Here is a 12,332-nt window from a genome sequence, read left to right on the forward strand (position 1 = left end):
ACAATGTTGTTACACTGTTGTCAGATGATGTATGACAAGTCTTGAAAATCTTTAGCCGAGATGATCTGGGCCAAATGAATTAATAATTCATCTTTGATGGAGTCTTTTTAATATTTCAGGCATAATTAATAAGCAGGGACATGGCTTCCCCTAAGCAGAAGAAATCACACTCAGCGTCAACTAAAGATAAATGAGACAAGATGTCCTTGCCCAGATTTCTAAACACAGAAACACACTTGGATTGATGAGGCAGGAGGCCTGGGGCGTACCCTGGCTTAATATGTAGTCAAAGAGCAAGAAATGGGCAAACACCGTTTCACACATCCACATTTTTGAGTGATGTGCGGCTGTACGGATGTAAAATAAAAAGAGACGGAGAAGAGCATTTTACATCCAAGTCTCTATTAAGAAGAAAACTGACTGTGAGTTTGTGGAATATTAATCGACAACCCAGTGAGAATAACTCTCATTTCTAATACACAGCAACAATGTACCTTCTCAGGCTGACGTGCAAAATGCTGCTCCACGAGGGGGTCGAAGCGAAACTTGATTAAGTGCAAGCCATATTTGAATGCACACAGAGTCCCTCGACGGTATCAATGTGTGTGGTGCCATCCATTTTCTTAACCGCTTTTCCTTACAAGGGTCGCGGGGGGCAGTAGGCGGGTTACACCCTGAACTGGTTGCCAGCCAATCGCAGTATATATATATATATTAGGGGTGTCAGGCGATAATTTTTTAAATCGTAATTGATTGCTTGACTTCAATAATTAACTCACAATTAATCACACATTTTATCTGTTTTAAATGTGCGATGAATTTTTTTTATGACAATTTTTTTTTTATTCAAATTTTTCATGTTCTTGTAAACATAAAAGTGGAAAAAATGTTAGACTGAAAGAATAGGTTGCATCTTTTAATCCTTGATACAGTAATTTCATAATAAATCATAAAATTTAGTTAAAATTAAAAAGATGTACCGTACTGTAAAATTGTGTGTGGCATTGTGTGGAGGTCATTTTTCTGCCACTAGATGGCATAATTGTGTTTATAAGATGTTGATGACAGCTCAGTGCATTTTTCTTTTCATATTGAGAGCTATCTAATCTTTAACTCTTTCACTGCCAGACGTTTTCAGAAACGGGATGTCGCCAGTGCCAGCCGATTTAAGCATTTTGACTGATCTTTCAAGGTCCACAGAAAATGTTGTGTTTGGACTATGGAAACACACATACTACCAAATGATTGAACTCTCATCTTTCATCAGAAAAAAAAGTTTGTTTCTACCTTCAACAATAGAAAATGGTTAGTTTCACCGAAATGCTCTGTTATGAAACAAAAAGCGGAGAAAAAGAGCTTTTTGTGAAACGATGTTATTTCATGCACTCTAGTGAATTGTACACTTCTTTTTGTCCATGAATGATGCCACAAACACCTAAACAGTGCTTTACTTCTGTAAAACACTTACCACCAACAATGAAAAAGTGTTTTTAGATTGCAAAATACGTTTATTTCCATTCAACAGTTTAACAATTTGACAAAACAATTTCGCAAACTATTTACAAATGTGTGCAACTGTGGTACTATTTACAATTATGTGGATGTTTCAAATACAGTTTTTCTTTTTGTAACACTCCCCTGCGTGCAAGGAGAGGGAGCAGGATTTGCAAAACAGAGTAGTTTCACTGCGATGGCCCCTTTCACGTGCAGACGTTATACTTTCTTGACGGCCTTTTTTTCTGGGGAATAGCAAGTAGCAGACTGTACCCACTACTCCGATGAATATGCATTGGACTCGGGGCACTCTTCGTCGTCCGATTGAACGTCCGCCTGAGCGTGCTCGGTTGTGCTCCGCGTTTTCCGGTGTTAGCATCGCTAGCCCGTGAACCTTTATGACGTCGTCATAGCCGCCGCGTCAGCGCTTCCAACTTCAGCGTCAACCTCGGAGTCACCATCATCATCATCGATGATGATCATCGTCGTCATCAATGTGCTCTTTAGCGTTTGTCAATGCCTTTCGTCTTTGAAAAAATTTCCCAAGTGTGAGCTGCTTGCAGCCGGTCGCCATTGTTCACTTCAGCCATCTAGCTCCGCCTCACGTCTTCTACTGCCGCGTCAATGCTTCCAACCTCGGAGTCACCACTTCTTGATCGATGATGATCATCGTCGTCATCAATGTGCTCTTTAGCGTTGGTCGATGCGTTTCGTCTTTGAAAAAAACTGCTCGAGCGTGAGCTGCTTGCAACCGGTCGCCATATTCTCTTCCCTTCCCCAGCCATTGTCCCCTCTAGCTCCGCCTCACGTCTTCTACTGACGCCTACCCAATCTTGTCAAAAGAGTCATTGCTGCCATCTAAGTAAGAGCCACGCAAACCTTCAGTATAATTGGCCCAAATTGTTGATTTAAGTTGTTTTCATTCTATGACTCCAAAATCTATATCTTCCACCATCATTCCCATTGGATACGGCGAGATGTTGAATTTTTTAATTTGGGCCCATCTTGTGTACCGCCAACCTTTTGCGCTGTTGCACTGCAGCAGCAAATGCACGATAAATGGGTTGTCAACAGCGAATTGCACTGTGCGAAGTGTAATGTGAAAAGGCCTTAAAGTGACACTTGACTCATTGAGCCATTTCCAGAAGTAAAGAGTTAATATTTTGTCCAGAATTAATTTGAAAACAGGTTGAGCCATGATTGGTCGTTACACACTTCCTCAACACAGGTATTGTCATCTTCAATCAACAGCAAGTGTCAAAAAAATATTTTTAAAGGTATTAATTGTACATAAAAAATAACGTTATCAAATCAATTTTGGACAAAAAAATTAGTTTTTACTGCTGAAAATGGCACAATGAGTCAAGTATCCCTTTAAGGCTGAAACAAACCTCACTCTTCATTTCATCAGGAGATGGATATTGTCCTCTCAGTCCTCAGCAAGACACATTGATACTGAAGGACTTCTTGAAAGATGTGGAAATATTATCGCAGTGAGGTCAACGAATCGATACTTTTACCCACAAAGTGTACAGGTTTGATCTTGCATTAGACACGCAGCTACTGACACAATCAAAGAGAGTAGTTGTATAATGCATCACCCCATATACCTCGCACGGATGTCTCAATTGCTTGGTGGCATTCTTTTAATCAAGACACGTGTGCGTTGAGGCCTTTTAGTGATGACTGCCAAAGAATGACAGACACAAGGTTGATTAAAAAAACAGCTGTCTTTGTCCTCAGTGTCCTTGGATTGTGAAGTTCATCAGGTCGTACACAAACCCAGCTCGTCACAATTTCAATGTGTGATGTTTTTCAACCTTATCATTACTCACAATCGTTCATTGTGAGCCAATAGCGTGTTATACTGCTCTTTTACTTGACTATTTTATCCACCTATAAAATTGTAATTGGTAATGATCATGGATTATTGCCATTGTTGCAAGTTTAATGAGAGGCATAGCTTTCAGGGCAAGGGCACTGTCATGGTAAACGGCCCATATCTCGCTTCCCTCTTTAAAACATCATTGCATGCTGTAAATGTGAACCTTTTCTAAAGAGACAGGGTCAACGCAAAGTCAAGCCAATCAAACATAATATTGTCAAAGGTTTACTACTATGTTGATGTTTCAAAATGTGTTTGTACAACATACATTGGTAAAAATCCTTACTTACGTCTTTGTGATTTCGGGAGACGTCATCAGTGGCAGCCCAAGTACTGTTCCAATCGTATGCATAAGTATACAAAAGTATGCATAAGCCAAGACCACACGGAATTCCGTTCTTTTTTGCTAGCTTAAACTAAGAATCCATCGGTTGTTGCTTGGTGAAGGCTTGCCTGAGGAAATATCCCAAGATGCATTTCGTACTTCAAGGAACGAATGGCAGCGGAGGAGCATCTTCTCTTCTTCTTTAATTTACAGCAGACTAGGCACGGCATGTGCATTGCTGACCCCCACCATCATCATGTTTTTAAGTACAGTATTCCTCCCCTTTTATGAACGTAAATAATAGTAAATATTGTGTAAAGTACAACTTTATTAAATCTTCTTTTTTTTTACACAACGTAGTTTAACAACTGCAATTTACAATATTATATATTAATATATATTAAATATGATTTACTATATATTCAAAGATTTTTTTTTTATAGATACAGACGCTCCCCAACTTACGAACGAGTTACGTTCCGAGCGATCGTTCGTAAGGTGAATTTGTTCGTAAGTTGCTTCAGTGCTATATTTTGTATTATAATTTATGTTTAAAGAGAATACGTACAGTACTGTACTACGTATGTTAGAGAGAGAGAGTGAGAGACACACACAGTATGTACATGTACGTAATAAGATAAATAAAATGAAGTTTAACTTACTTTTGGAAGATGTACTCGATGCTTAAGGATTTGATGGAGGAGAAGGAGGAGGAAGAGGAGGATTTTATATCATGAGAGGTTCTTCGTCGTCGCTGGAATGGGCTTCAAAAGTTACTTCCTCCTCCGTAACTTCAATGTAGGAAGAAGTTGAGGGTCGCGGAGAAGAAGATGAGGGTTGATGAGTATCTTCCTTGGAGGATTTACTAGAAACTGGCCGAAAGAAGCGATCTAACTACGATTGCACAGTTTTCTTCTTTTTTCATCATAAATGATGCGGTAGCACTGTATGGCATCATTCAATTGATTTGCAACCTTTGTGCAACGTTCAATATTTGGGTCTTGCTGCTCGAAGAGTGCGATGGCTTTATCTATAAGCGACAGGCGTTTTTTCTTCTTCCTCCTCCTCGACACGTTGCTGAGCCTCCAATGCTGGGTGAGCTCTCACAGCGCCAAGCGTCGGTATTAGCGGCGGAAAGAAGCACTACAGTACTCGGAAAAAGGTGCGCAATAAAAAATCTAATTTACAGCATCTCTTTCCGAACATTTTTTGACATGCGCGCAGACATGTTCGTATGTACCGTTGTTCGTAACTCGAATGTTCGTAAGTAGGGGAGCGTCTGTATACCACAATTTCAGGAGAAACAGATCAAAACCTGCAACTCACATCGGTGTCTTTCCAGAACTTTTCCCCCCCAATATAAGACTAAATTGGATAAATCCCATGTATAATTTCAAATTATACTTCTTTAATATACTACTCAGAATTATATATTATCTAATCACGTGGTACACAGTTACGGTAATGCGTCAGAACCCGGAAGCTCGCAGTAAGAATAACATCCAGGTATTTCGTTCGTTCTTTGCTCGACCCTTATGGCTTTTTGTGTACTTGCAATTGGAACAGTACTTGGGCCGCAACTGATTATGTTTCAAGACATCACAAGAAAGTAAATACGGAAAAGAATGCATATTGAGAAACGGCCATTGTGTTTCAGTAATGTTACAAAAAGGAACTATCAGTTTATGTCTTGAGAAGTTTTATCGTAGATTATTGTGGACTTATTTCCTGACCAATATATCGATAATCGCGGCATCGTCATGTCGTGAGTTAATCATTATCATTAGCCTTGTATCGCATATCGTATCCGTGAGGTACCCAGAGGTTCCCACCTCTACTCTATACATTAATCAGATGCTGCATACCGACGCCCAGCCACTTCCCCAAAGCCGTTGTCAGATTGGTGTATAGAGGTCTTTAGTTTTCTTTTATAACCTTATTTGTTGTTTGACATCACAGTTTTTTTCATGCATTTGTGCTTAGTTTGTGGTCTGTTTTGGAGTTGAAGATTTAGCTTGTAAGCCTTACACAATGAGTGTTCGTCATTTACAATGTGTTGTTTATTCTGGGGTTATTGCACCAATCCCCAGATAACATTTGATTGGTCAGCACTGTACCAGACTTTAATCTGCCACCCTGTTCAGGCAGAGGCCAGAACAGTTATGGACCACTGAGGTTCTGATTAGAGTTTTATTAGAGCATTGGAGGACACAATTACAGAAAAAAGCAAGTTATAACAGATGAAAGTTGAGAAAACTCTGAAGAAGGCAGTTTACAGTCTATGGGTTTGCAATACATATTTAAAAGGTTATGAATCAATGGAACATGGAAGTGTAGCTGCAATCAACGTGGAATGAGTGAGTGCTGGGGCTGTGCACATTGTTTTTGTTTTTTTTACATTGTACAAAATCCATCCATCCATCCATTATCATAACAGCTTATTCCTCACAAAGGTTGAGGGGGTGCTGGAGCCTATCCCAGCTGGCTTTCCAGCCAGTCCAGACTGATACAAAATGTATAAATGCTATATTTATGGTTTTGGAAATCCAAGAGCATTTCTTACCCCCCCAAACACACACACACACACACACACACACACGCACACACACACACACACACACACACACACACACACACAGCAATCAAGCCACAATGTGCAGAACAGCAACATTTAACCCTCCACTAACAATGATTTTCTAATTTATACAGAAAAGGAGAGTGACTTAATAGCTATTGTGATGAGCTGACTTGAGCAAAATAAGAAAAAATACATTAATAGTAAACCGTATAATTATATAGCTACACTAGATACTTTATAGGAACCACTGTGTCAACATGGCAAGCTATTTAGGTAAATAACTATTAATAAAATAACAAAAAAAAATGTATGTGATTGAATTTCGTGTGCAGCCAGCAGTGCATGCAGCTCCTTATGCTTGTACAATGAACACTTTTGTCAACTACATCAACTGAAGCAAAACTCAAAGAAGCTTAATTAGATGATTAATTTAAATCTCAACTTTGGTGTCTCAGTGGCTGTGTCCCTGAGGAAAGAGACCACCTCACTAAGTGAATTCCAATAACAGAAAATCCAGCCGCACAAGACTGAAATGCTCACTTTGTTATTGATACGAGTGATCTGAGTGATAAGATAATAATAATAAAAAAAAGTATTGTGCACTAAAAGCGCTTACTGACATGGATATCATATTTCTAACAATAATTTTAAACCACTTGTAACTTAAAATAAATATTTTTTGGTAAATGTTATATTCTAATTGATTAAGCTCTTATTTTCTACTTAAAATAATGTAGAAATGATTGTATCTAGAATGAATGTTCATTATTGTCATTAGAAATATTGTTTTAACATTTGTAAGCAGTCACAGTAAGAAAAAAAATCATTGATTCATTTCAGATGCATTGATTTAAAAAAACATAAAAAAAAAAACAATTACCCTGCAGGCTCTACAGCACATTAACTCATTCACTCCCAGTCATTTTCACTGAAGCAACCCCCTTCGCCCCCAGCTGTTTTACTGGATTTTGACTGATTTTGCAAGGCCCACAGAATATTGTCTATTGCTGAAAAAACATGGAACCTACCAAAAGAAAGATTAGAGTCTCTTCTTTCACCAGGAAAAAAATGTATATTTGTATCTGTTTCTGTTTTGCAGCAATTAGCATTAGAATATAGTTAAGTTTCATCATTATTCACAAATCTGTTAAAAACAGTGGGGAAAGAACTTTTTGCAACATGGCCCTGGTTGATCTCTTATACTCTGCTGCCACCTGCTGGTCATTTTTTGTAGCAACCACTATTGCTTTAAGCCACCCCTTCAGGTTAGAAGCTGCATCAAAGCCTTCTATATGCTCCAGCATAAAAAAAAAATTAAAAATAAATAAATAAATATGTTTTTTGTGAGTGCAGGACAAAGTATTAAAAAAACGCATCACTTTGAATTGTAGTCATATGAATCGTAATCAAATTGAAACATGAGTTAGTGAGAGATTGAATTTGGTAGATAACTTTTACTGCTCTTACAGAAACTGTAAATATAAAACATATATATGAAGGACGGACAGAAGAAACAACATAGACTCAAAATCACCCACTGTCGACAGTAAAACCAACATTCCTCCAAGCTCTTTCAAACAGGAGGGGTAACCAATTGGGGGGGGGTAGACCCCCGACAATGACAATAATATGCTCTATGTAGCCCCCCAAGTCTAAATGCTGTATTCTGGTTCATATTGCGTTAGTACTAAACGTTTAAAGAACGTGGTTATCGAAAGGTTAGTTACAACCAAACCAAAGAAAAACCTTTTTAGAACGTTGAGGGAATGATATGCTTCAATGTTTTCCCTTAGTTGGAAACGTTCGCTAGTCTAAACGTTGTCTTTTAATTTATCTAGCACAACGATATTATTTATTACATTTACTAAGCACAACCACTGGCAGAGCCAGAGGGGAGGCCAGGGTGGCACGTGCCCCTGCTTAAATGTGATTGGACCGCGCAGGCGCCAAATTATTGACATATCACGGCAACGGCGCAGTGGTGCCGCGCGTCTTGCAATGCAGTCTGCCAGCATTTTTTTCAATCAGACGCCTACTAATTGTTATGCCCCTCCTGCACAGTAGCTGGCGCTATTTACCACAAAATGTTGAAATCCACCTCACTAAGAGTCTGGAGAAGAAGAATCTCCCGAGTCCAATCAAAGATGACATGTTTTTGGCAATGTCATGTTGGTTTATCCGTGAGACGTGAGTGATTGTTTGAAATAACTTGTGCGGTATGTTCAGATAGATTGTTTTGGACGTCCACACATGAATACAGCAGCAATTAAACTTTTATTAAAGACAGAAAAAGACCCCGCCCTTCCATCAAGTTACCGTCCGATTTCACTAATTAACACTGATATTAAAATGATCACTAAGGCTTTCGCATCTAGACTAGAAACAGTAATCTCGACACTCATTCATAGCGACCAAACAGGCTTTATTAAAGGTTGTCACTCTACTAATACTTTGAGGAGGCTCTTTAACCTTATTAGCATGTCACAGCGGCATGATAAAAAGGTAGTTATCATATCATTGGATGCAGAAAAAGCTTTCGACAAAGTTAACTGGTACTTCCTCTTTGCTGTTTTAAATAAATTTGGCTTTGGGAAGTCATTTATTCACTGGGTGTCAGTATTGTATGATTCTCCTAAAGCTACAGTTACTACTAATGGATTTATATTCCAGAGTTTTACTCTATAGAGAGGCACAAGACATGGATGCCCACTGTCCCCTTTATTATTTGCAATATTTATTGAGCCACTTGCATTAGCTATACGCCAGGAAAGAAGGATTCAAGGAATTCACTCTGGGGTAACAGAACACAAAATTAATCTATATACCGATGATATTTTACTTTATTTAGAAAAGCCTGCTATTTCGTTATGGAAAGTATTTAATTTAATAACTAAATTCTCAAATTTATCAGATTATTCTATTAACTGGACAAAATCAACACTACTACCGATTACAGAAAATTCATGGAACCCTGCAAGCCAGGACCCACACTACTCATTTCCTATAGGTAATTTAAAATACTTATGCATAAAAATCTCACCTAAATTAACTGATTTAAATCATTTAAACTTTACTCCACTTCTGGATAGCATTTATAGTGACTTGGAGCGCTGGAATAATCTTCCTATTTCTCTAATAGGACCAATATAGCCATCATTAAAATTAAAGTTTTACCCAAAATAAACAATTTTTTCTCAATGATTCCATTTAAACCTACAGCTAACTGGTTCCAGACTCGGCCGTTACAAAATTTTACTGGAATAAAAAAAAGCAAAGATTAGTCTATCTACTCTTCAGAAAAGTAAATCCAAAGGAGGTCTAGAGGCACCAAATTGTATGCACTACTATATAGCTAACCAGCTACAATATATCGTTCTATGGGCACAACCCAACAGAGATACTAACTGTTGGCTGGAACTAGAACAGAAGGATTGTAATAATCTCAGACTTCTAGATTTACTCTTCATTACAACATCGATTAAGCGACACAATTGTTTTAAAAACCCAATGATTTCCGCCACCCTGACTGCCTGGAAGAAGGCACTAAAAATTACAAAAGCCCAAGTGGAGCCCTGCGGGCTTTCTCCCCTATGACATAACCCCGACTTTCAACTTAACAACCAATCGTTTTATTTTGGTGTGTGGGAGCAGAAAGGAATTACACATCTCCACCATCTTTTCTCAGATATATGTTAATATCATATACATCCTTGCTCCAAAAATACAAAATAAAAAACTGTTTTTTTTTAAAGTATGATAAAGAAACCAATTCCAACACTTTGTGGTACGCTCCAACCGCCTGTTTTAGCTAAAGATATTCCCAAGCTTTCGCCAACAACAACAAAAAAACTCTCAAAAATACATGTTACTTTCGTATACTGATAAAATGTCTTTACCCATCTCGAAATGGGAGACAGACTTGTCTATAGCTCCGGAATCTGACTTTTGGAATCAAGTTTGTGAAAACGTATTTAAAATGACAAAACACACAAATTTACAACTTATCCAATACAAAATTATTCATAGAACATACATTACTCAATATATGATGAAGAAAATGGGACTCTCAGACTCCGACATTTGTAACGGTAGTAGGGAATCCAGCAGTTTTTATCAATATCAGAAGGCGGCCATTTTGCCACTTGCTGTCGACTGAAAATTACATCACAGTTGCTCAGGTCTCAGGCAACAACTAATCACAGCTGAGCTTCAGAAAACAGGTCAGAGCCCTGAGCAACTGTGATGTCATCTTCAGTCGACAGCAAGTGGCAAAATGGCAACACCCTGAGATGGATAAAAACGGCTGGATTTTGCTGCATAACTCTTATTCCACATATGTAATATTAATCAGAATGTCATGTTTAGATGAGTGAGGTCACATATAACATATTATACATATTATTGTCAAGAAATGTTTAACATTGTCTTCCCCTGTAATGACATTGAGCTACAGTATTGCAATTTTTGTTGTTGTTACAAACTCCCCTTTTAAAATAAATCCAAAAGTAGAACAAACATTTTTTTTTACTGGCCACCATACCAGGGTAATTGTTTCCCTTTAATTGGAAACCAACTGTAATGTTGCCATTACCCGCCCTTTCCCAAGCAACACCGACCAGCTTTTGCCCGGCCCGGCATCCTGCCACTCTCACACACATTAAACCACATACCTGAGTAGGCCCAATAGGTCTGTTCGGTGGCAGCTCTCCGCACTCGTTTCTCACCAGCCATGGCTGTACGAAGCCGTTGGACGGGGGAACTGGACTCAGCTTGGGTTCCTGTCAACACTGCAGGTGAGAAGAAGAACAAGGACACAAAGGTTAGCGCAAAGAGAAGCAGATCATCAGCAGCACTCTGCAGCCCAGGTTGGAAACCAACTGGGCCAGATAATATCCAACTGTGTCCTTAGTTGAATTATCATGCATAAGCACATTCAGAGTGGGGGGAAAGGTCAACAAAAACAAATAAAAAATTGCAGTGGAATTGCACCACACAAATTTGTGGAACTACTACCACAACTTTAGGCAATGCAATGTAAAACCATGTAAAAAACTATGGGCAGAAAGAAAAGGAGCAGAAACAAACAAACAAACAAAATGCCTGACTATAGATTCTACTTTATTTTCTTTACTCTGCTCCCTTGTTGTAAAAATTGACCTATATATTGTAGAAAAGCTTATACTTGGACAAGTTCATGATGTCAGACAGGTCTGAGGTCTGGTGTGTATCTGAATTGGCTGACTTTTTCTTGGACCTCTTGATGCTGACCTTTAGTTTCAGTTCAACCAGCTGTTTCTTTAGACTCATGTCTAAGGTGTACACTTGGATTTGCATCACTATTATGCAATATCTCATAACTCAGTATTGTTCAAATTGAAAACAATTTCATGAATCATGAATTAGATGCACATGGTTTGGATTTGCGGGCCACATAAAATAATGTCACAGGCCGGAATGAACCTCGGGCCTTGATTTTGTGAATTCGATTAACTAATTCAAACCCAAAAACGTATAAATATGTTTTTTTAATACTTTGTTCTTTACGCCCAAAAACATATTTATATGTTGTTGTGTTTTTTATTTAAGCGTATACAGAAGGCTTTGATGCAGCTTCTGACCTGAAGAGGACGCTTAAAGCAAAAGTAGTAAAAAAAAAAAAAACAGCAACAGAGTATAAGAGATTAGCCAATGCCATGTTGCAACAAGCGCTTTGTGGGAATGTTGGATGTTATTGTGATTTTTATTCTCCTCACTTTTTTGCAGAGAAACAACTCCCACATAATACTTCCGATTCACACTTGCATCAAAAATTCACACCTTTCGGGTATATATTGTCTGATTTCACATTACTTATAGTATCGAACAATTTAACGTTAAATATCAATTTTTCCTCATTCATTTTCAATGGGACTGACATTTAACTTTTTCTAAGTTTTGCCAGTGTTTTCAACAGGTTCGTGAATAATGATGAAACTTAGCTATAGTCTAATGCTAATTGATTGCAAAACGGAAACAGATACAAATATACTTTTTTCTGAATGGAATAGCCT

The 12,332-nt window shown here is 38.2% G+C and overlaps 1 protein-coding gene across 3 annotated transcripts in view; it reads right to left on the reverse strand.

Annotated features, from left to right (window-relative positions):
* LOC144056163 (receptor-type tyrosine-protein phosphatase gamma-like) overlaps positions 1-12,332 on the reverse strand; it is a 426,470-nt gene that overhangs the window by 330,957 nt on the left and 83,181 nt on the right. For all 3 annotated transcript variants that reach the window (XM_077572672.1, XM_077572671.1, XM_077572673.1), the window contains exon 2: positions 10,953-11,069. In XM_077572672.1, coding sequence (XP_077428798.1) covers positions 10,953-11,069 — 117 coding nt within the window. The remainder of the gene's footprint in view (positions 1-10,952; positions 11,070-12,332) is intronic.

Source organism: Vanacampus margaritifer, chromosome 8 (assembly GCF_051991255.1).
Source record: "Vanacampus margaritifer isolate UIUO_Vmar chromosome 8, RoL_Vmar_1.0, whole genome shotgun sequence".
Lineage (NCBI taxonomy): Eukaryota > Metazoa > Chordata > Actinopteri > Syngnathiformes > Syngnathidae > Vanacampus > Vanacampus margaritifer.